At 43.9% G+C, this 26,180-nt stretch overlaps 1 protein-coding gene across 1 annotated transcript; it reads left to right on the top strand.

The window, feature by feature from the left end:
- Nucleotides 1-7,210: 7,210 nt before the first annotated feature.
- On the top strand, nt 7,211-26,054 carry LOC138744519 (protein phosphatase Mn(2+)-dependent 1K-like). Its single transcript, XM_069900834.1, has 7 exons — nt 7,211-7,611; nt 15,087-15,489; nt 15,575-15,675; nt 20,156-20,321; nt 23,508-23,652; nt 23,748-23,882; nt 25,591-26,054. Exons 2-7 carry the CDS (start codon nt 15,104-15,106, stop codon nt 25,720-25,722), a joined length of 1,065 nt encoding a protein of 354 aa, XP_069756935.1. The 5' UTR covers nt 7,211-7,611; nt 15,087-15,103; the 3' UTR covers nt 25,723-26,054.
- The last annotated feature ends 126 nt before the right edge of the window (nt 26,055-26,180 follow it).

The raw sequence follows: 26,180 nt of genomic DNA, 5'->3' as shown, positions 1-26,180 counted from the left end.
AGTGATGAAAAGAATATAAGGATAAGGAAAATGAACGTGTTGCTGAGGTGCTGGTGTATAGGGCAAGGATTTGGCTTCTTGGATCATTGAGATCTCTTTTGGCGAAGGCATGATCTTTACAAAAGGGACGGGTTGCACCTAAATCCAAAAGGTGTCAACATTTTGGCAAGTATGTTTGGTACAGCAGTGGGGCAAGGTTTAAACTATTTTGGCAGGGGTTTGGGAACCAGAGTGATAGGGAAAAGGGTAGGGAAGATAAAGTAATGGCCAGGAAAAGTAAAATAGGAAAAGTAATGTTGGGAGGAGAAAGTAAAAAATCAGATGGTGCAGTGAGTTTTCGGGTCAATGATAGTGTTAAGAAAATTACAAAGAAAAATAGTGGGCATAAAAATCAAAAGAAAAGGTTACAGAAGTCACTAGATATTAAAAGGACAAAGAGCATAAGGGCACTTTATCTGAATACCCGCAGTATTAGAAATAAGGTTAGTGAACTTGAGGCGCAAATCGGTACCCATGCCTATGACTTGGTAGCTATCACGGAAACATGGCTACAAGGTGACTCCAAATGGGAATTAAACTTTCAAGGGTATCAGGTGGTGTAAAGAGATAGACAGGATGGTAAGGGAGGTGCAGTTACACTCTTCATCAAAGATGAGCTCCAGGTAGTAGAGAGGAATGATATAAGATCTAAAGAGCATAATGTTGAGTCCATTTGGGTAGAGATAAAGAATAACAAAGGGAAAAAATTATTGGTGGGTGTTATCTATCGCCCACCAAATAACAATAGTTTAGTGGCACAGGAAATAAATAGAGAGATAAGTGAGGCATGTAATAATGATACGGCATTATTATCTTCCACATAGATTGGGAAAATCAAGTTGGTCGTGGGAGTCAAGAAGAGGACTTCATAGAATGCATCTGCAATAGCTTTCTTGAGCGGCATGTTATGGAACCCACAAGAGAAAATGGTCTCCTGGATCTAGTGTTGTGCAATGAGATAGGTAGAGTAAATGATGTAATAGTCAGAGACCATCTGGGAAATAGTGATCATAGTATGATTGAATTTCTCATTCAGATAGAAGGGGAAATAGTTAGATCTAAAACTAATATATTATGCTTAAACAGGGGTGACTACCATAGGATGAGGGAGGAATTGTGCAGAGTGGACTGGGAGCACAGGCTAATTGATGAAACAGTTGAGGAACAGTGGAAGATTTTCAAAGAAATATTTTGTAATGCTCAACAAAAATATATTCTGGTCAGGAAAAAGGGCAGCAAGGGAGGGAAAAATCAACCGTGGTTAACAAAAGAAATAAAGGAGAATATAAAATTGAAGGCGCAGGTGTACAAAGCTGCAAAGAGCAGTGGGAAACTGGAAGATTGGGAAAACTTTAAGAGACAACAAGGGGTTACAAAGCGGGTAATAAGAAATGGGAAAAAGGATTATAAAAGTAAATTGGCACAAAATATAAAAACAGAAAGCAAAAAATGTTATAAATATATAAAACGGAAGAGGGTGGCCAGAGTTAACATAGGACCCTTGGAGGATGAGAAAGGAAAACTGGTAGCAGAAAATGAGGAAATGGCTGAGGCATTGAACAAATATTTTGTGTCAGTCTTCACGGTAGAAGACACGTCCAGCATGCCCAAGTGCGGAGTTAAGAATGCGAATGCTGGGGAGGGCCTTGATAAAATAGTTGTTACAAAGGAAGTAGTGATGGAGAAACTAATGGGACTAAAGCCAGACAAATCACCTGGTCCTGATGATATGCATCCAAGGGTTCTGAAGGAAATGGCAGAAGTTATAGTTGATGCATTGGTGGTCATATACCAAAATTCCTTGGATTCTGGGCAGGTCCCGGCAGACTGGAAGGCAGCAAAAGTCACGCCACTTTTTAAGAGGGGATATAGGCAGAAGACTGGAAATTATCGGCCAATTAGCTTGACGTCTGTAGTTGGAAAAGTGCTTGAAGCCGACATTAAAGATTAAATAGTGAAACTTTTGGAACCATATAACCATATAACCATTTACGGAGCAGAAACAGGCCATGTTGGCCTTTTGAGTCCGCACCAGTTCACTTGAACAGCTCCACTAACTCAAACCTCCCGCTCTCTGCCAATAACCCTTGAACCCCCTCACCTCCATGTACACATCCAACGTTTTCTTAAATACACTGACAGGAATGCTGCAACTATCTCATTCGGAAGCTCATTCCATTCTGCCACCACTCGCTGAGTGAAAAAGCCACCTCTAATATTCGTAAGGGTTCAATCAGGCAGACGCAGCACGGTTTTAGAAAGGGAAGATCTTGTTTGACAAACTTGTTAGGATTCTTTGAGGATATAATGGGTGTGGTGGATAGAGGGGAACAGGTTGATGTTGTGTATTTGGATTTCCAGAAAGCGTTTGATAAGGTGTTGCACAAGAGATTTATCAATAAGTTACAGGAAAGTGGAGTCCGGGGAAGTATATTGGCCTGAATTGAAAATTGGTAGTTTGACAGGAGGCAGAGAGTTTGGATAAATGGGAGTTTTTCATGTTGGCAGAGAGTGGTAAGTGGGGTGCCGTAGGGGTCAGTGTTAGGCCCACAACTGTTCATCATTTACATTGATGACTTGAGGAAATGTGGTGTAGCCAAGTTTGCGGATGACACCAAATTGAGTGGAAGAGCAAACTGTAATGAGGATGTGGAGAGTCTGCAGAGGGGTATAGTTAAGTTGGATCAGTGGGCAAAGGTCTGGCAGATGGAGTACAATGTTAGTAAGTGTGAGGTTATCCACTTTGGCAAGAAAAATAAAAGAGCTGAATATTATTTAAAGGGTGAAAAACTACAGCATGCTATTGTGCAGAGGGACTTGGGAGTGCTTGTGCATGAATTGCAAAAAGTTAGGTTGTAGGTGCAGCAGGTTATTAAGAAGGCAAATGGAATGTTGGCCTTCATCGGTAGAGGAATTGAATTCAGGAGTAGGGAGGTAATGTTGCAACTGTACAAGGTACTGGTGAGACCGCACCTGGAGTACTATGTCCAGTTCTGGTCTCCATATTTGAGGAAGGATATACTGGCTTTGGAGGCGGTCCAGAGGAGGTTTACTAGGTTGATCCCTGGGATGAAGGGGTTGACTTATGATGAAAGATTAAATCATCTAGGATTGTATTCGCTTGAGTTCAGAAGAATGAGAGGAGATCTTATAGAAACATATAGGATTATGAAGGGTATGGATAGGATAGATGAAGGAAGGTTTTTTGAGCTGGCCGGGGAAACTAAAACGAGAGGACACAGTCTCAAGATTCGGGGGAGTAGATTTAGGACAGAGATGAGGAAATATAGTTTTTCCCAGAGAGTAGTGAATGTTTGGAATTCTCTAACCAGGGAAGTGGTTGAGGCTGCCTCATTAAACATATTTAAAATTTGGTTAGATAAATTTTTTACATGATAGAGGAATTAGGGGATATGGGGAGAAGGCAGGTAGGTGGAGTTAGGTCATAAATTAGATCAGCCATGATCGTATTGAATGGCGGAGCAGGCTCGATGGGCCATTTTTGGCCGACTCCTGTTCCTACTTCCTATGTTCCTATGAAACATATTGTGAGTTGTGGAACATTTTAGATCTCCTATTATGAGAGTGATTGCGTTGTCAAAATGCTGTGCCCAAGGTGTAGGTGCTGAGGCATTGTCAAGAGAGGCTTCAGCAAGGCAGCACAGCAATGGTAAGGTAAGGTCTTTTACTTTCCATTATATTCTTAAGTAGGATTGGAGATGGCAGTCAGGGTAGTTACATGCTCCTCCATCTGGATGTGGGTGATCAGAGAAACTTCCAGCATCTCTGCTGACTGTACCTGCTGGATATGTATCCAGCTAGGGCTCCTGACTGACTGTACCAAGCTAGAACTACAGCTGGATTTGTTCCATGCCTCCAAGGGCATCACAGACAGTAGTGAGCTGGACATTCCAAATGTACAGGCTGGTGACCACCTCGAAAGAGAGAGAGGGCAGGCAGAGAGTGCAGAATTTCCCATGTCCATTCCTGTCAGTGTATTTTGGATGGTGTTGGGATGTTGACCTCACAGAGGAGAGCAGCAGCAGCCGCAGCAGCTAGTCTGGGCCACGGCAAATAGCTCTGGTGCACAGCAGGGGAAGATGGAGACAAGGAGAGCTGCAGTGATAGGAGACTCAATAGTCATGGGCCAGACAGGAGATACTGTGACTGTGAATAAATCCAGGGCAGTCTGCTGCCTCCCAGGTGCTAGAGTCAAGGATGATTCAGGATAGTTGGAGAATATTCTCAAGGGGAGGGAAGATCAGTCAGTAGTGTTGTACACATTTGTACAACAATATAGCCAGAAAAAGCGATGAGGTCTTTTAGAGTGAAGATAAGGAATTTGGTGGAAATTTAAAAAGCAGGACAACAAGGGTTGAAATCATTGGATTATTTCTGGTAGTGAGGATAGGATAAGAAGGCTAAAGTGAAGATACAAAGAATTTGGGGTCTTGGATCATTGGGATCTTTTCTGGACAAAGGTGACCTCCCATGTAGGGCAGGTGTTACCTGAACTAGGTAGGGACCAATACCCTGGTGGGAGATTTGCTACTGTGACTTGGAGGGCTTAGTCTGGCCGGGAAACAGGGCCCAAAGTAGTAGTCCAGCAGATGAGAAAGTTGAAGCAAATATCAAATTTAAAGATTTTTTTTTCTTTGGCTTGGCTTCACGGACGAAGATTTACGGAGGGGGTAAAAGTCCACGTCAGCTGCAGGCTCGTTTGTGGCTGACAAGTCCGATGCGGGACAGGCAGACACGGTTGCAGCGGCTGCAGGGGAAAATTGGTTGGTTGGGGTTGGGTGTTGGGTTTTTCCTCCTTTGCCTTTTGTCAGTGAGATGGGCTCTGCGGTCTTCTTCAAAGGAGGTTGCTGCCCGCCAAACTGTGAGGTGCCAAGATGCACGGTTTGAGGCGTTATCAGCCCACTGGCGGTGGTCAATGTGGCAGGCACCAAGAGATTTCTTTAGGCAGTCCTTGTACCTTTTCTTTGGTGCACCTCTGTCACGGTGGCCAGTGGAGAGCTTGCCATATAACACGATCTTGGGAAGGCGATGGTCCTCCATTCTGGAGACGTGACCCACCCAGCGCAGCTGGATCTTCAGCAGCGTGGACTCGATGCTGTCGACCTCTGCCATCTCGAGTACTTCGACGTTAGGGATGAAAGCGCTCCAATGGATGTAAAGTAAGTCCAGTAGACAGGACAGTCAGAGGCAGGACAAGGAAGGAGGAAAGTCTGATGGGCAGACGCAAATTATTTAAATGCGAGAAGCCTGATAGAGAAGGCAGATGAACTCAAGGCATTGATTGACACTTGAGATTCTGATATTAATGCTGTTATGAAAACAGTGTTGAGGACAGGCAGCTTGCTGTTCCAAGGTACAGATGCTCCAGGTGTGATCAAGATGGAGATAAGGGAGGATAGGGAATTGAGATGTTGATTGGGCAGAACTTCGAAAGGATATTCCTTCAGGATTTTCCAGTGAAGCAACATGGATAGAATTTAGATAGGAATTGATTATTTTTATGGAATTATACTATCATTCCCCAATAGCTAGTGCGAATTAGGTGAGCAGATATATAGAGAAATCACAGATAAGTTGTAATAGGAAGTCATTTTAACTTCTATTATTGACTGGGATTGGTGCAGTGTGAAGGGAGAGATGGGGAATAATTTGTTAAGTAAGACCAGGAAAGTTCACTCAAGCATTGCGTAGGTGCTCTATTGGAGAAGGAGTCAAAACACAGGAATGCTGGAAGAACTCAGCTGATCTCATATCGTTCATAGGAGGTAATGACATATTACTGACGTTTCGGGCCAGAGTCCTTCCTCAAGGTAGGAGTGAAAAAAGATAGGTGTCTGTATTAAAGGCTGGGGTGGGGGGGGGGGGGCGGAGGAAAGGGGGATGAATGGGAAGGGGAAGAGTCCAGACCAAAGGTATTAAATGGATATGATGAGGAAAGGTGAGGAATGATTTTGGCTCTGTGAAAGAATGGAAGAGAGAGAGAGCGAGACAGAGCTGGAGGAAAGGGTACGGGGAAGATGATGTGGGGGGGGGGGGGTTTAATGGAAACTGGAGGTTGATGCCATCTGCTTGGAGGGGACCCAGTCAGAAGATAGGGTGTTGTACCTCCAATTTATGGATGGTCTCAGTGGAGATGCTGTCTGCAGGAAAAGCGTGGATCTCCCAGTGGCCACCCGTTTCAATTCCCTTCCCCATTCCCTTGGTGACATTCCTGCCCATGGTCTCATTCACTGCCAGACTGAGACCCCCCCCCCCCCCATTGCCTTTCCTCTTATCATATACAATGACACCTTTTGTCTGTTGGTCTGGACTCCTCCCCCTCCTGTTCATCCCTTAGTTCAGTAGCCTGTCTTTTTTTTCACTCATATCTTAAGGAAGGGCTCAGGTCCGAAACGTCGGCGATGTGCTTTTACCTCCTATGGACGCTGTGAGACCTGCTGAGTTCCTCTAGCATCTCTGTGTTTAGTCTCCAATCACAGCATCTGCAGGTGTTCCACTCTACTGGAGAAGGAGAGGCACTCAACCAACCACCTCTTCTGTAATAAGGCTGGACAAGTGGTTGGCGTGTCACTCGGCGACCCCTTTGGCACAAAGATTAGTTTTGAAGTGGTCATGGGGCAAAATATAGGGCTAAATTTGGGGAAGGCAAATGTTGATGGCATTAGCCATGGATTTCTAAAGGTTGATTTGGGAAAGGCTCTTTGCTTGTCAAAGGACCACTGGGCAAGCAGGAGTTTTCGGTTCAGGTGAAGGACAAGGCTGACAGGATGAGGGAACTCTGGTCGGTGGGGGATATTAGGGTCAATGTTCCATGTCTGTTGTCCGTCCAGTGATCGAGGCTGCTGTCAGGAGATGGAGACACAAGTGGACCAGTACCGATATGTGTTGGACTCCGCTAAGCAGCCCAAAAGCAAGAACGTCAATCGCTCTTGGGGTGGTGCACCGGCCACTGCTGAGCCAGGACAACTCTGTGTCGGATAGTGGTCTCTGAAATACACACTGTCTCGTTGCACTGGGACACTGGTGTCGTGCGAGAGAATCACAAACCGCGGAACTGCGCTAATAACCCCCCCCACCGCACTCGGGCCAGCAGAGGGGAGAGGCCGGGGAACTGTTGAGATGCGCAGTCCCCACTGTGACAGCGCAGTGACGGCCAGGGACGGCACCCTCAACTGTCCCAGGATATCTCCACCCTCCTGGGACGAGGGCTTGCGGCAGTTCTCCGTGGTCACTGCTTGTCGGGCAGTGGCCGCGTCCGAAGTGCAGCGCTTCTCGAGACCACGACCAGGACCCAGACGTGACAGAGACACCAAGCGCCTTGTTGGATGAGAAGCCCGGGCTCTGCCGCTCAGTCTTACTCCATTCAGTGCAGGACGGCGCTGCCTGCGAGGAGCCCCCACTCCGGTGGGTGGTATCCTGTTCCCCAGCCCATCGGGTCATTGGAAACCGATCAAGTATCACTCCGCGTCCTGATATAAAACTCCGCACCATCCCGAGCTGGTTGCCGCAAGCTCGGAGTTTCCAATTCCTTGGCGCTTTGCTTGTGTGTGGGTACGTACCCTGGGTAGAGCAGTGAGACAGCCTGGGGACGGGGACCAGGGAGAATGAGGCGATGGTTGGCGAAGAAACGGGGGGGGCGGGGGGGGGGGGGGCGGGGGGGAGAGAGGGTGGGGGTAGGAGAGGAGGGGGGCACAGAGGGGGGAATGATTGGAATGATGCGATGGGGAGTCATTTGTGGGGGTCTGACGAGGCTTTACCTTTAGAAAGTCAGGAGAGGCACAGATTGTCAAATTCACATAAGTTAGCACCTCACTGCAGGTATAAAACCAGCAGAAAGAAAGTGTTCTCTGGACAGGGGTGTACACCCCCCCCCCCCCACACACACCCATCCACATACACACCCACACACAGACCCACACACACCACACACACCCCACACACACCCACCCACACACAGACCCACACACACACCCCACACACACCCACCACCCAACACACACCCACCCACTCCCAAACACACATACACCCACAAACACACACCCAAACACACGCACACCCATACCCTCCCCCCACACACACACAGACACACACACCCTCCCCCACACACTCACCCACACACACACACACATGCACACACTTCCACACACATGCACACACCCACACCCACCCCCCAACACCCACCCCCCAACACCCACCCCCACTCACACACCCACAACCCAAACACCCACAACCCAAACACACACATGCACTCACCCACCCACCCACACACACAAACCCAACCCCCCCAAACAGACACACACCCACACTCCCACCCCCACACACATCCACCACCCTACACACACCCACCCTCACACATACATCCACACATACACCCCACACCCACCCCCCACACACACTCACCCCGCCACACACACCCACACCTCAAATTCATACACGCACTCACCCACCCACACACATACACCCACCATCCACCCATGCACACAACCACCCACACACACCCACACCCACACCACTGTACCCACACCCACCCAACCGTACACACACCCACACCCAGACACCCCCACACATACACCCACCCACACCCCCCCACACACACCCACACCCCCAACACACACCCACACACATTCACCCCCCACACACACACACTCACCCCGCCACACACACACACTCACATCCCAAACTCATACACGCACCCACCCACCCACACACATACCCACCCTTCACCCACACACACAAACAACCACCTACACAACCACACCCACACACCTCCACACACTCACCCACCCACACTCACCCACCCACACCCCCCACACACACCCACCCACACCCCCAACACACACCCACACACACACCCCCCACACACTCCCACACACACACCCCCCACACACTCCCACACACACATCCCCCACACACACACACCCACACCCCCAACACACACCCACCCACCCTCCCAACACACACCCACCCACCCTCCCAACACACACCCACACCCCCCCCCTACAAACACACACACATGTGGGGGTTCTCTACATCACATATTCATGTAGAGAACCCCCACACCTTGATGAAGGGCTCAAGCCCAAAAATTCGATGCTGTATCTTTACCTTTGCTACATAAAGGACACTGATTGACTCTAGCTAGGAATCAGTGTGGATGGGTTGGCATCAGATTGGCATTATGACACAAGTGTGCAGGAAACAAAAGTTGCCATTGCTGATGACATAATTATGTGTGTACATTGCTGGCGTTCCACCCCCACTGCCCCTCCCACTTCCTATTCATTGTTGTTTTCTTTAATTCAGCCCACAACGTCTGAGCCGAACATGAGTGTAGTTTACATCTCTTCTGTGTGCTCATGATCCATATCCCTCCATTCCCTCTATATTCCCTGCATATATACTCCATCTAGTCAGGAAGACACAGCAGGACCTATAAAGGAGGTTGATGGGGGCAAGGCTACCAGCCCCAAACTTGACAGCATTTTACAGGAGCATGATTTGAAAGTGTCCTGTCAGATCATTGTGTGGTATGGTCGCTGCAAGGCCTCAATCATCAAAACGGCCAGGAAGATGACTAGGATCTCCCTTTCCTCTCCCGATGACATTAAATAGGGCTCAAAGAATTGTTGAGGATCACCACTCTATCTTTGAGCTATTACTATCAGGAAGGAGGTGGGGAAGAATTAAAATCAGGACTGCCCGGATGAAAAATAACTTCTTCCTGCAGTCTATAGAATGTTCTGTCACCTAGGGTCTCTTGCTAATGAAGCAGCGTAAAATATTTCAGAATATTTACACATTTATTTTGTATAACATTTTAAGTATGCATATGATTATTATGTGCTGTGTGAGAATTGTATTAAATATGTGTGTGCACGTTGTTTCATCTGGTGTACATGCACAGTCAAATGAGAATCAACTTCAGCTTGATATTCATCTAGAAGCCCTTTAAACACTGTTGTTTCTGCTTCTACCACTACTCCTGGCCGTCTGTTCCTGGCACCTATGGCTCTGTGTAGAAAAAACCGTGGCCCACACATTTTCTTTAAACTTTGACCACCCCACACCACCCCTTCAATGCATTTTAGAGATTTCAATTTCCCTGAATGCCATGAGCTCTCTGGCAAGTCTGAGGTCTTGATCTTTTAATGTTATTAAAAAAACTCGAATAACAAATCCTGGCTAACAACTCGGGATCTATTTTAAATGTCTGGCTTCAATAAAGCATGCTTTGATCTGTGATATTATGGGTGGTAAGGTGGAGGTATGTAACAGCAAAGAGTTCATGTGTCCTGCAATGGATGGTGTTGTGTGAGCTGGAAGTGATATTCCCCCGGCACTATTGGAAACTCACACCCCATTGAGGGGGAGGGCAAAGATAGAAGGGAAGGTCATAAGCAACTTAATTATTTCTTAAAAGTGCGTGGAGAGTCTTTGCTTGATGCAACAAGGAGAAGAATAAAAAAATGGAAACTCAGCTGCTCAGATAACATCTCGAGAAAGAAAACCAGTAAATATATTCAGAAACTGCAGAAACAATATCAAAAAGCTCCTCTGATAGCTGAATTCAAGTTTTTTTAAAGTTGTATTACTCTTTGGGATGAATTATTGGGGTCAAATTCCCACAGGACCTGATATTATTTTTATTAAGGCTATAAGGCCAAAATTAAAATAAATATTTATCAAATTGAATTTGTGATAATTGGTTGAGCAGTTTCTAGGAAATGTATAACAATATCATGGAAGTCAGAAACAAACTTAGGCCTGGAAAGATGGGACGCAGAACTTCTTCGTTGTAAACCATTAGAGAAAATTAAATAATGGGTGAGATGAATATCATGCATTTTTGGAAACTATAGAGCCCATATTTACAACATTTTGGTTTCCATGTGTGACTGGCTTTCTGTAGATCTCACTTCTTGGTAACCTCCAATAGACTTTTCTGTATAAATGATTTTATTTCCTTGGCATTCTCCAGATTTGTTTTCTTTCTTATCATTTTTTTTCTGTTTTAGGGGTGGGTTGAGGGAGATGGGAGGAAATATACCACATGTATAATTTTTTTTGAGATAATTTACAATTGAAGGTATTGTGATGAAAAATTTATAAAGTATTAAAGAAAAGTTGTATCATTCCGAAATTAGAAACCAAAAACTGAATTGTCCTTGCAGAGTTGAATGGGTGAATCTGCAATTTTCTGACCCCTTTCCACATGAATGTCCCATGGTAAATGGCCTCATGGGACTCCAACTACATCTCCCATAGCCAGCATACTGAAGGGCCCATCACACCAGGCACACTCCATATTGTCCCATTGGAGAGAAGGCTTGAGGGTGTGCACCAGATGAAAGAAAGCTTCCTAGCAGCCGTCAAGCTCCTGAATGAACCCAGCAGTGCTCTGCTGCTACCCTTGCATTGTATCAACTGAACTTTTTAATTGTAACTCTGTACTCCATAATTGTGCTCTTGGCATTTTAGCATTTAACACCATCATCCCCTCAAAACTGATTAGCAAACTCCAAAAAGACCAAGGAGTTAACACCCCACTGTGTAATTGGATCATGTATTTCCTCACCTCCAGACCACAATCAGTGAAGATCAGTAAGAACATCTCCTCCACAATCTCCATCAGTACTGGAACACCACAGGGCTGTGTTCTTAGCCCCTGCTCTACTCACTTTACCCCTACGACTGTGTAGCTTGGAACGACAATAACACCATCTACAAATTTGTGAACGATTCCATGGTAGTGGGTTGTATAAAGGATGGGGATGAAAACTTGGCTGAATGGTGCAACAGCAACAACCTCGCACACAATATCACTAAAGATAAGGAGTTGATTGTTGACTTCAGTAAAGAAAAGCCAGAGGTTTACAATCCAATGATCATTGGGGGGGATCAGAGGTGGTGAAGATGAGCAACTTTAAGTTCTTGGGAGTCACTATCTCAGAGACTCTTTCCTGGACCCAACACACCAATGGCATCATGATGAAAGCACGTCAGCACCTCTACTTCCTCAGGTGTTTGTGGAGGTTTGGTAAGACACCAGAAACCCTGGCAAATTTCTAGAGAGGTGTGGTGGAAAGTGTGCAGACTGGCTGCATCACAGTCTGGTATGGGGACACCAATACTTCTGAGCATAAACCTCTCCAAAAGGTAGTGGAAACAGCCCAGGGCATCACAGGCAAAACTCTCCCCACCATTGAGAACATCTGCAGGGAACACTGTGGTTGGAGAACAGCAGCAATCATCAAAGATCCACACCACCCAGCACATGCTCAGTTCTTGCTGCTGCCATCAGGAAAGAGGTATGGGTAGCACAAGACTCTCACCACCAGGTTCAAGAATAGTTGCTAACCTTCCACCATCAGACTCCTCAACAACAAACTAACCTTCCACCATCAGACTCCTCAACAACAAACTCAATCAGAGACTCATTTAAGGACTCTTACTTGTGCACTTTATTGATTTTCTTTTTATTCTCTTTGTATTGCACAGTCATTTGTTTACATGTTTTATGCTTATTTTTTGCACTGCCAATTAATGGTGGTTCTGCCGTGCCTACAGGATAAAGGAATCTCAGGGTTGTATGTGATGTCATGTATGTTCTCTGAAAATAAATTTGACATCTGATCTGAATCTTGAACCTTCTACTTTGTCTGTTGAACAAATGTTAGAGTCAAGCTGCTAGGCTGCTCGTGGAATAACCCTTCTCAATGTACCAGTTAGAATGTGGCAAATAAACCTGAACTTGAACAATTGTCCATTGTCTTGGGACAGCTAATTTCAGGGCTGCTGTCTGCTGCCAGCTTCGTTGCAGCTGTTGTGATTGGATTCAGATTAATGATGTCTGCCAGCACACTTAATATGGAAGATGCAGAAAAACATGGATCCGGTTTCAAAAATCATATGGATTTTGGCATTGTGATGGGGTGGTGGGGGGGGGGGGGGGGGGTTGTGGGGAATAGGAGGGGAAGGTGTTTCCTTTAATTCTGATTAAGGAAGAATTGGAGGGAAATGTAAAATGTACGAGTGTTGATGCAACATTTAAAAACTTTTATGTTCTTCATACATTGCATCAGAAACTGCTTAGTTTTAAATGTCTGACTTCAACAAAGAATGTGCTTTGATTTGCCTCAATGGAGATGACAGAACTTGAAGTAACAATCAAAGAAACTCTCAGATACTGCATGGGGTGTTGCTGCTTGTGAGAGATGGCCTTCCAGATGGTAAAACTGGAAAACCAGGTTCTGAGTAAAGGAGTAGATGTGGTGAGGACAACAGAAAATGGTCCAACTGGGTACATGGGGAAGCTTGAAGCATGAGACGACTCAGCCATTCACCTGTTTGTATGGACAGTGTGAAGTTCTTTACGGAAAGGCGAAAGGCATCATTGATGCAGGACACAAGACAGAGGAACATAACCTGTGAAGAAAGGAATGGAGATTTGCTGCTGGCAGTGAGTCTGGAAACATGAAACCTCGAATCCATCGGCACCTCGAGCCCCTGCCAAAGTATCAGATGAGGGGCTACTTTGGGTATTTTTCCAAATTCAGGAAGAGTTGGTCACCACTGGAAGATGGCATATGTGAGGCATCTCATGCCACAGGAAGTTACCGAAGTGCTGAATGCAGCTCAGTACATCACACAAACCTCTCTCCCCCCTCCATGAACTCCATCTGCACCTCCCGCTGCCTGGGTAAGGCAGCCAACATACTAATCCCAACACATCCTGGACACACTCTATTCTCCCTCCTCCCACCAGCAAGCAGGCTCAAGACATCCAGCAAGAATGTGACATCGCGCACTGACGGGTCTAATGCCAGTTTCTTTCCTGCAGACATCCAGCAACTGAACAAACTCTCCTGTTGCTTTACTAATTGATCTTTCTCATTGTTACCTTTTGCTCAGTAACTGTGCTCCTGTAGCATGAATGCTAGAGCTGACTTGATTTAAATTTAAATTTGCGAAAGAACTCTTCTCACTGAATAAAGTGACAACGAACCTAAACTTTCAACTTCGTGAGGAGCATAATTCAAAGCAATGGACTGACATGACCAATCTTCAAGGCTGGCGGGCGTGATGGGAACTGTTACAGGGATGAAACAGAGCTGAGTCGGAGAATGCCTCGTGTTGTTTTGAGAAGTTGGATGACCAACCGAAGTGGTAGACCCCATGTGCCCTGGAAGCAGAGGAATAAGTAAATAGAACAAATATCTGGGTACTTTATCTACAGTAGGGCCAAACGGTGAAGAAATGGAAATAGGAATACTCTTTTGCTCACGAAGAAGACCTTTTGACCAGATTTTGAATATGTCATTCATCTTCTGCTGAGGTCGGCCAAGAAGGAGTTGTGCACTTACTTGGGACATTCTCCCAGTGAGATGGACTGCTAGATGTCTTGAAGGAATAGATAAGTCAAGCTACTGGTCATTGGCATGCACTAGTGCTTATGGGAATTAGACTGGCTTGAGTCACTCGGATTAAGGGGACAGTGTTTTTAATGGATTGTAGCATTGGACACCTGAGATGTAGAAGATAATTGTGACTGTGGGATTCACATGGTGGGGTAGAAAGTGGTGATGATATCATATTGTATATCCATGCTAGGAGACTATCGGTCCAAGAGATATGTGCACAAGAGGCCATTTTTGTATCCTTGTGCTTTTATTAATAATTTAATTCATTTGTTTAATTCTTATTGTTGAGCACATGAGCCCAGAGAACACAAGAACTGGAGATGTTAGAAAGTTGAGCATTCAGTACGAAGTTGGAGGGACTCATCAGATCAGGTCTCTTTCAGAGACTCAAAATCCAGTCTTGAAGAAAGGGTCCCCACTTGAAATGTTTACTGACATTTCCCTCCGTGGATGCTGCCTGATTTGATGAGCTTCCCGTTGATCATTCAATTTTCCACCGTCTATTGTTCTGCTCACCTGAGCCCAGAGATTATGGTTTGGTTCATTTTACAATGCAGATTTTGACCTCCAAAGCAACGTCAAAAAATAACATCTTATTTTCTCTAGGTCTTTGTTATTTCGTTATGGCCACGCTTGCAATTGCTCTTGTCTGCCGATTTCGTGGAGCAGTAGCCGCTAAAGTGGAGAAGCTCACATATATCCAGCAAAGGACCAACCTGTCTTCTAGCACCAAAGCAAACAGTGCAGCTGTTGAAAGAAATAGATGCTGGGACAGGTTTGGCATTTGGTTGAATGATCCAGTTGTGTTACCACCTCGACTAGCAGGTCTTCGAAGTAAAACATTTGCTAATATTGGCTGCGCAAGTCAGATTGGAAAAAGAAAGGAGAACGAGGACCGTTTCAGTATCGCTGAACTCTCCGATGGGTTGTTCTGCTTTGCTGTCTGTGATGGACATGGAGGGTCTGCTGCTGCTGAGTTCTGCTCCAAAAACATTGCACATTATATCCAGTAAGCAACTAGCTACTTCCTAACTAGACCTGAAATTTAAAAAAAAATCCAACTGGGTTCCAACTGCTTTTTATTTAATTTTTAGACATAATCTACAGTCAGAAGTAAACTTGGAAAATGTCTTGCTGAAATCTTTTCTGCAAATAGATCATGACTTCATGCAAAATGCATGTGATTCAGAGAAAGGTAAGTTGCAACATTCTTGTCCTTAATTTTGACGTTAAACCTGGAATATGTTGCGATCAGTGATGTGCGTGTGTGTGCATGTGCACGTGGGGGTGCGTGGGGGGGGTGTGTGGGGGTATGTGTGTGTGTGTGGGGTGTGTGTGCATGCGCACATGGGGGTGCGTGGGGGTGTGTGTGGGGTGGGGGGGGGGTGTGTGCGTGCGTGCAAGTTTTTCAGTTTCGAACATGGTATCACTTGTTGTTGCTATGGATTCCAAAGCAGTCTCATTCAAGCCTGAGACATTTGAAGAAAGGCTTGTATTTATGTCACACTTATTACAATTTTGGGACATCTCAAAAAATGTTTCTCATAGAGTTTTTTTTTAAGTACTGTAAAGTGTGGCAGTTAAAATGCATTTGTTGATCTCCTTCAAACAGTAAAGTGAAAATTATCACATAGTTTTTCGTATTGTTTAAGGGATCATCATTGATCAGATCAGTGAAAATTTCCTGGGTGTTCCCACAAATAGCATCTTTTAGGTTTGAAAATGTTGCTTTCAGATTTTCACTCACCGCTCCTGTCACGTGAGATTTAAGTCAGGTTCACAGAGAAGTGAGCCCAGATACTGCCTGTCAAACAAGGGATGATCTTTATTGTACATATGGTGAAATCGTAACGGGTAAGATACAAAACAACACTTGATACTGAAACGATATAGGCATTCAGAACAAAGTAGGCATTCATATTGGAATCAACGATCTCCAATACCAGTGGCCGACTACTCTCTCTCTCTCTCTCTCTCTTTCTCTCTCTCTCTCTCGCTCTCTCTCTCTCTCTTCCCCCCCCCATCTCTTTATTACACACGTTTTTGCAAGACAGGACTTCAACACACACTCCTGATTCCCTGTACCAATGGGGTATGGCTGAATGGTAAGTATATGCACATAATACTATAGTCCCATTCTAAGTGTAGTATACATCTTACCAATGACTCCTTCAGCGATGTCCACAGTTCGTGACCTGGCACAGAGCATCGTTCATAGTCAGGACTAAGGAGCAAAGGGGCTGGTTGGCTGTATGTGGTGGGCCTTTAAAGTGTAGGCCAGTACTCGTTTACGCTTAATTGGGTTATTCAATCCCTGGACATTAAAAGTTGCAAAGTTCAAATTAGACATTTCTTTAATTTAATAATATATTTCACACTACTATAAAATATTGCTCCCCTTCTAATTCCATTAATATTCTAAACCCTCCCCTATATAAAAATTCCAAAAAGTAAATGAAATAGAAAAAAATATACTCCCCCCACCAACAAACTACTAAAAAGTAGTAACTCCCTAAAAATCTGGGTGTGGTAAAACCCACTAGTGGCAGATGTCTATTAAAGGTCTCAGTGTCATCCACCCACCCCTCCCCCCCCAGTCAGACTTTCACAAAGTACTTAATCAAATATATTCAACCCAATGATTCCAGTCCCAATGATTGTTCTGGGTCCTCAATATCAAGAAGATTTCTTTCCGTGTTTCCCATTCTTCCCATTCCCATTTCCATTTACCCTCTTAGGCGACAATGATGGCAACCGTCCACTTCCTCACAAATCTGGTAATGAATTAGCAGAAATTAATGCATCGTGATCATTTTCAAAAAATTGAGATTGAAAATTCCCATAAAAAACTTTCAATACAGCCAGATAATGAAAAGTGAATTTATAAACCTTTCGCCACAATACTTCTTTAGCTGAATTAAATTCTCAGCGCCTTCTAATAATTTCTTGACTCAGATCAGCATAGAAAAACACTCTGTTATTTTGAACCATCAGTGGAGTCTGATTTTGCTGCACCTTCTACATCGCAATTCATAATATAATTTCTCTGTCTTGATATTTCAAACAACAAATCAAAACTACTCATGGTGGTTGACCTTGAAATGGTTTTTTCCTCAGTGCTCTATGTGCCCGATCTAGCTCCAAACCATCCAGAAAAAATTCATTATCCAGTACCTCAGGAATCCATTTCTTAAAAAAACTTTACCAGATCTAAACCTTCCATATCTTCTGGAAGACCTACTATTTTTACATTATTTCTTTGACCTTAATTCTCTAATGAGTCAATCTTCTTCAATAATTCCTTCTTCTGAATCCCCCAATCCACAAAAAAATCCTCCATTTTTTCTCTATTATGATCCACTTGGTTCTTACATTCAAAAAAGGCTTCTACGATTTAAAATAAATGATCCTGTACAGTGTCCACTGCTTTTATACATCTACTAACATCACTTTTAATTACAGTCATATCTTTCTTCATAGAAGTAATCTCTTCACACCTACTGTTCATTTTAGTTTCACTTCCATTAATCCTTGATTTATCTGTGTAGACATCTGCATTGACATATTTTCCATTTGATGAGCAATCCCTTCCAATATTTTAAACACAGAATCCAGTCCAGGGTCTATCACTTCCCCTTGAGGTCTATCTTCTCTTGTGCCAGCCCCATATATTCTTCCTGTGTTGGTTCCAATAGTGCTGGGCTTTCTTCCTCTTCTGACACGATGATTCCTCTTCCAGTGCGGCTGCATGCCAACCTCGTCAGCCCACCATCTTTCGGGTTCCCCCACAGCCCACACCTTCTCTAACAATTCCCGAACTCACGACGAACTGCACATGCCCAGAAGAATTGTCGACCGCACAGGTGCGTCCTCTGATGCTACCCTGCACGCCCCCAGACCACCAGGCACTACTGCGGGCTCACACATCTATCCCCACTCGGCCAATCCACCTGTGTGAGTCAGGGCCGGCCAAGCTCATCACAGAACCGGCACCATCTTGTGGATGTGCGATCGGCGCCGGTGTAATACTCAGCCGAGCAGGGTTCCTTTGAGGCTTGGGAGCTCCAGTCAGCGACTCTGTGGCTTCAACTTGGTAGATAGGCCTCAATTCTTCAATACTTTTATAAGGTAATTTCTTTTGTAACTGAGTTTTTGATTTCTACAAGTTTGTAGCCATTTTAATCCTCCACTGTTTCAAAGTCTGTATTTACTATTTTTAACCACTTTTAAAATCGGGTATTTATAAGTCTAACTGGGGAAAGGTGGAACTGCACGTCTTCCCTCTATGCCATCTTGCCACCCCCCTCGGCCTTTAAAGTGCAGAAAGCTGGGGAATCTGACCCAGGTAATCATTAAGTAATTTAAAAGAGCCAATAGGCAGAGTCCACCCTTGATGGGGAAGTGATATGACTTCCGACTAGGTTCTAGGCAGAGAGGTCACATGACCCTCCATAGTCCACATTTCCACCAAGTTCCAGTTGGAGAGGGCACATGACTCTCCACAATCCACACTACAGCCCCCTATAAAGAATGTCAAGACCAAGATTCTTGATAAAAGAGCAAACATATTGGCTGTACAAAATGTCTGTCATGAGTTGTGCTCTTGGAAAGTTGATTATCTTTCTCCAATTTTGAAATGTGGCCTCAATCTAACTCAGTAAATTTGTTTCTCAAGATTGAGTGTTTAACTATATAGATAGGTAGATAACTTGGCATGATTTGCAAGCAGTGAAGGAGACTCCTGGTACACTCCTGTCCACATCAATGTGCTGAAATAGGAAGCGGTCTCAGGAGTAAACATCTTCGGTGACTTAATCTGTGTCAACCGTGTTGGCTCAATGGTCAAAACATTTATGGGCTAATATCATAAGATTTAAGGTTTTTCTAGAATTTTGGCACTGCTGTCCCTCTCCAAGTTTAAACTTTGCTCAGAAGAAGGGGTTTTGAAAGTTTATGTTTTTTTTTGGTTGTTAAATCTTATTTTATTGTTTCCTAATTATGAGAATATTGCATAATGTTTACTTTTTTTTCTTTTGTCTGAATCTTGTATTATTGTACTGCTCAATGGTTTATATTGTAAAACATCAATAAAAATATTTTGAAAAGAAAGAAAAAAATGCTCAGCATCGCCTCTGCTTTCGGAGACTGAAGAGGTTCAGCATGTCCCCATTGCCCATTATCAACTTCTCAGCGAAAATTCACTCACTGGATGCACCACTGCATGATCTGGAAGCTGCTTTGCTCAAGATCAGTAAATGTAGCAGAAAGTAGTGAATGTAGTTCAGACTATCAAGCAAGCGCCCCTCCTCTCGATGGACTCCACCTACATCTCGAGCTGCCTAGGAAAGGAAGCTGAGATCCTGAAACCTGGACACACTCCCTCATCCCACTGAGAAGAAGGCATGAGAAAATGTGCACCAACAGACCTAAATATTTTCCTCACAGCCTGGTACTAATTGTTTGAATAAGAATTTTTGTTTGTTTGCCTTTGAGTTGACAATAGGAATATTTAATTAGTCATTTTGCTTCTGTTTATGAAAGGCTTGGTTTGTTTTAGTTCAAATTAAATTCTCTGAATTCTCTTGTAATAGGCAGATCGAAGGCACCTTTTAGCTGGATCTTTTAAACACTGGCTGACAATGCATATTTTGCTAATATCCATTTTAACCTCTCAGGTGCGCCATTGACATCGGGAACAACAGCAACTGTAGCTTTGTTGAAGGAAGGGTGTTTTCTTACATTGGCGAACGTTGGAGATAGTCCAGCTATTCTTTGCCATGAAGGAAAAGCTGAACATTTAACTGAAGATCACACTCCATGGAGGAGAGATGAAAGGAAAAGGTGACTAGTGTTCATTTAATTGACAAGTGCTGCATAGTAACAGGCACTACGGCTCAAATACACCCATGTGACCCAATGGCCAAGTAACCCCGTATGCCTTTGGAATGTGGGAGCACCTTGAGGAACTCCATGCAGATAAGGGGAGTATGTACAAACTCCTTACAGAGAGGGGAAGATTAGAACGCAGGTCACTGGCGCGGTAATAGCTTTGTGCTAGCTGTGCCGATTGAATTTGACACTGACGATATTTTATCAAAGGCTTTATTTGCATATTTGGGAACAGAAATATGCTCATCAGTCTCCGCTTGGTCCTAGACCTGCTGTTCCCCACCTTTCAATTGGAAACTCTGCTACCGATCTGTCTTCTCCAGGTTAGTCAGCGCTTGAAGGGCTAAGAACAGCTGTGCAGGAGAAGAGTAGGTCGGAGGGTTGTTACATTTTAAAAATTCTGCTGAGCTATTCTTAAATATGTTTTGTGTCTTCGTGGTTAGTGTGCATGTTTCTTTAAAATAAATCTTGAATGTTTAGGGATGTCAGGTATTTTCAAATGTTGGCTGGCTTTTACAGTTAATTCAGCCTAAGAGTGTGGCTTTCAGCAAACTTTAGCGTGATTTATAATTGAAGAAAATTGTGGTGATATGTTTCCTCCATTGTATATAGTTATTGTTGACTACTGTTTATATGGAATTGGCCCACCCACTGATGACTCATACCCTATGACTCCTCCCCTGTGGTCCTGGGCCATAAAGGTTGAGCCACCTCTCCCCGCCATTCCTATACCTGGATCCGGGCCAGCAAGCTTCTTCTGTATATTAAAGCCTATTGTTCCCTCAGACTAGTCTTGGTGGTTACTGGCAGTGGCCTACAAATACACAGCACCTCACTGATCAGATGAGACACTGAAACTTAGAAATGGGAGCAGGAGAAGGTAAGGATTAAACATGATGATGTGGATCATTTTTATTCTGTATGGAGCGAAGCAAGGAAGTCTGCAGATGCTGGGATCAAGTACAATAGCCCAAGCATGCTGGAGAAACTCAGCAGGTCACCCAGTATCCATAGGAAGTAAAGGGAAACCAATGGTTCGGGTCTGGGCTGCTCGTCTGGTGCCTGGGTAAAATGATGAGGGGAGGAGGAAGGAGGAGAGGAGAGGAGGGAGGGAAAGGAAGGGGAGGAGCACTGGCGAACAGGTAACAGGTCATAGGTAGATACAGGAGGAAGGGCAGGAGAGAAAAAAGTTGTTGTCTTACTAGCCCTGTTGATACATTTCTATGCAATCCCCATAATGCCCACTTCACAGGGCAATTAACCTCCGTAAAGGCCAGAACTTCAGAAGGAGTCTTCACATGTGCAGCTGTAACGAGATAGCACAGTGGTTGGTGCCATGCTATTACAGCACCGGCAACCCTGGTTCTCACCCACCGCTCTCTGTACGTCCTCCCGAGGTCCGCGTGGATTTCCTCCAGGTGCTCCAGATCCGTCCCATGTTCCAAAGGCATACAGAGTCAATAGGGTCTTGGTTACATGGTTGCATTTGTGTGGGATGGGCTCGTGGGTTGGAAGGGCCCATCACTGTGCTGAACCTGTGCAGTGAACTGGAATTCACCGTTGGTGTGTTGTTCAGGTGGCTCCACCCTCACCTACCCCTAGTTTTCCTGCCTCACCTCAGATTCACCCGAGGACTATTGCATCTACTGGCCATTGATTTTAAGCTATTAAAACCATGTTTGCCTCTGAGTGCAGTCAGTCGTGTTACAACCTCTAAATTAAAATTAAAATTAAGGCATCCTTGCTCCTACACTCAAATCCTCTTGCAAGTCAGACCTTTGTACAACTAGCCTTCCAAATTACTTGTTGCATCTGGGAACTTGCTTTCAGTGGCTGGTATACTTCTACTTTCCCAGACTGTTTTTACTACCAGTGTGAATAATTGCACATTTATCCATATCCTACTGTATCTGCCACTCACCCAATGTGTCCAATCACATTAGAGCCTCGTTTCATTATCCTCATAGCTCCCATTGGAGATATTAGATTTAGTTTCCTCATTCAAATCATTGGTATAAATTGTGAATGGCAAAGTCCTTGGCAATGAATTCACTGCCTATCACCTGACATATTACTTTCTGTTTAGAATGTGTCAACCAGTTCTCAGTTCATGCCCAATCTCATGGGTGCTTTAATTTTGCACATTAAAATCTTATCAAAAGCATTCAGGAAGTCTAAATATATTAATATTCATGGGTTCATCTGCAAACTTGCTGGTCCAATTTACCACATTATTGTCCAGATATTTTAATTAACAGTTTGAATTTTTCCTATTTTTGATTCACATTTTCTATTTTCTAACCTTTTGCTCTTCACATTTTATATAGCTGCTTTTGTTCCCTCTAAGTTTATCTCAAAGTCTTCCTTCCTCCACTATGATTAGTTCCAAACTGTGCATAATCCTTGACCACCGCCAGTGGGCTGATAACGCCTCAAACCGTGCATCTTGGCGCCTCACAGTTTGGCGGGCAGCAGCCTCCTTTGAAGAAGACCGCAGAGCCCACCTCACTGACAAAAGGCAAAGGAGGAAAAACCCAACACCCAACCCCAACCAACCAATTTTCCCTTGCAACCGCTGCAATCGTGTCTGCCTGTCCCGCATCGGACTGGTCAGCCACAAACGAGCCTGCAGCTGACGTGGACTTTTTTACCCCCTCCATAAATCTTCGTCCGCGAAGCCAAGCCAAAGAAAAATAATCCTTGGTTATGTTACTTTCTCTAGCAATTTTATTTCTCTTCCTTGGATGAAATGCTTACCCTAAATTTCTGTTCGGCCACCTTTTGTGATTTATTTTTATTTTTTAAATTATTGGTTTTTTTTTAAGCGATACATTCTGACCTTGTGCCACCCAAAAATACACCAATTAACCTTTAAACTCCGTACGAATGTTCCTACCAGGATTGTTGTAATTTGCATATATGTTCTTAAATATCATCTAATGTTTGTCTAAGTTTCTCATTTCATGCTTCTGGACAGTGCATCCAGGGGGAATCAAAGTTTAGACAGGTCACCGCTCAAAGTTGGATTATTGCTCTCTTTAATAAAAGAGGCGTTGAATAGTAAATATATAAACACTTTATTGGAATTAAGTGGAATGGAAATTGTATTTGAATTTAAGATTATTTTCTTAATACAAGGATCGAGGCATGTGGCGGCTTCATAGACTGGAATTTTGGCAACCACCCGTATGTGAATGGCCGATTGGCCATGACTCGTAGCATTGGGGATGTGGATCTCAAACCTTATGGAGTAACTGCTCAACCTGAAGTTAAAACAGTGGAGGTAAAATATCCGACTGCCACGTAGACTCTCCCATAGTTCTGATGCAAAGCATTTTGGTTCTTATCTACCATTTAACTATATTTTACTTCTACTAGTTACAACATACAAAAGACTCTTTCCTGGTCCTGACCACAGATGGAGTGAGTGATATGATTGAGGCCCAAGAAGTGTGTGATGCTGTCAAAAATTGCGAGGATCCGTCAGAAGCTGCTGTTTTTGTAAATGAGCAGGCAAGAAAAGTTCATTTTTAAAAGACTTTAGTTTTGCCCGAACTGCCTGATTTTCCAAACTTGCTTTGATTGTGGTGACCTTTCCATTATAAATTCCCCAGCTCTTATTTAAAATGGAATTAGATCTGTAAATTCATTACAATGTTTGACAACCAGTTCCTGAACCATTCTACCTTGGTGCACAATACAAGAATACAAGAAAATAGGTGCAGGAGTAACCCTTGATCCCTCCATGCCCAAATACAATATTCAAGATTCAATAGAATAAAACAATGTCTTACGACATGAAATTGCTTTTGCCTGCTGTAAGACAGACAGATTCGCCATCGGCAGAAATTGCCCAAAGTCAGAGAGAGACAGAAGCAAAAGAGAATCTCCCCCAGAGTCACCGAGTGTCTATGGATTTGGCTCCAGCGCTGCCACAGCCCCCGCAGACACATACAGTCCAGTCCAAACACCATCAGATCTGGTGATTTATCTGCCTTGAGACCCGTGATTTTCTCCATTACTTTATCCCTTGTTGTTGGAGTTTTGTAAGTTCTAACACTTTATTTGAAGACTGATGCCCCTTATTTACCTTAGTGCCCTCTTTTATATTTATATATCACTTGAAACTGTAACTGTTTCTACTTTAACTGCAAGCTTTCTCATAAAATGTACTTTCTCCATATTAAGAAAATGAATATCTTAAAACCTCTGGATGACCACTAGTCCCTGCCACTTTGTGTGCCCTATTTTTCAATTTAACATAATCTTTTATCTCTTTTCATAATCATGGATTGTACTCATTTCTCAGAGAACCTCTCTTTTTAATTGGAGCAACGCCCCCTTCGCTGATGTATTGCAGGGTCAGAACTTGCTCCCCAGTTTATCCCTCTTGACCTGAAATGCCTTGAGCAGCCAACACTTGCAGCTCACTGTTTCTTACCATAGAGTCTACTAGTTACCGCACGTTGACTGCCCAGGAATGTGTTCTAATTAATTAGTCAATTCATTAGCATTGAATTAGTTTATATTAGTTTTCACTGCTTTGTGACTTTGCTCACATGGTGGCTGGATTTTATACTCTTGATCAATCAGAAAGGACAGAAATTAAATAAAATAAAAATACTTGCCAATCATTTACCAAGTTACCACAATTAATTAGGGTGGCATGGTTGACATAGTGGGTAGTGCAACGCATTTACAGCACCAGCGATCGGGACCGGCTTTCGAATTCTGCGCTGTCTGTAAGGAGTTTGTACGTTCTTCCCATGTCTGTGTGGCTTTTTCCCGAGGGCTCTGGTTTCCTCCCACCTTTTGAAACATACCAGGGTTGTAGGTTAATGGGGTGTCAATTGGGTGGCACGGACTCGTGGGCCGAAATGGCCGTTACCATGCTGTATATCTAAATTTAAATTTAAACGATTAATAATGAACAATCAGCTGCCTCCTATGGCTCCACTTTCACTCTGAAGGTACCTTCTCCCAGCTGTTCTTCCTTCATTTGTTGCTGCACCCAGTGTAGGTTGCGTCTTAATTAAAGGCCTCTTCTCATTGCCATTTGGCATTGGCAATGTAAACTTACTGACTTACTGAAAGTTAGCTCTGTAAACTTCTTCCCACTGTGACTGAACACTCCCCATCCTACACGAAGTTCAGGAGCCTGAGACATGGATGTTCTCTTGTCCAGTTAAAAACCACTTTTAATTTTAATTGTAACTTTCAGGCATTGCAATATGGAACCCATGATAACGTAACCACTATAGTTGTGCCATTTGGAGCGTGGGGAAAGTACAGCCCTGCATTCACTCACTCCCGTTTTGGAAGAATGATGGTGGAAAGTTCCAGGTGGCATTGATTGCTACACGACAGTGGAAGAAAACACACTCTTGGCTGGATCTGATTTGTAAAAGCATGTAATCATATTGTAAGTTCAAAAACTGTTGTAGTACTAAATTATGAGCTAATCATTGAACATGCCCTTTATAGAAGAATGTATTGTCCTTCCATTTGGGTTCTTTGATAACTTAAAATTGATATTTAGCATCAGTTATTTATTTTATACCAGGCATCATATCCATCCTTTCCTTTCACCCAGCCATTGAAAGTTACCTTTGCTGATTTGTGATTGTAACCCATTGTCCATTGTAATGTCGTCAATGCCATTCTGTTAAAGTAACGTTGAAGTCACTAACGCCTGATGTTATTTCTACAAAAGGGATGCTACAACTCCAGGAAAATGGCAGATGCAGAGTTAAATTAGTCTGCAATAAAACTGATGAATCTCTGTCCGATACTCAGACTCATCCCACACTC

The sequence above is a fragment of the Narcine bancroftii genome, chromosome 10 (assembly GCF_036971445.1).
Source record: "Narcine bancroftii isolate sNarBan1 chromosome 10, sNarBan1.hap1, whole genome shotgun sequence".
Lineage (NCBI taxonomy): Eukaryota > Metazoa > Chordata > Chondrichthyes > Torpediniformes > Narcinidae > Narcine > Narcine bancroftii.
Note: the sequence above shows the minus strand (reverse complement) of the source record. Positions and strands in the feature narration are given on the sequence as shown.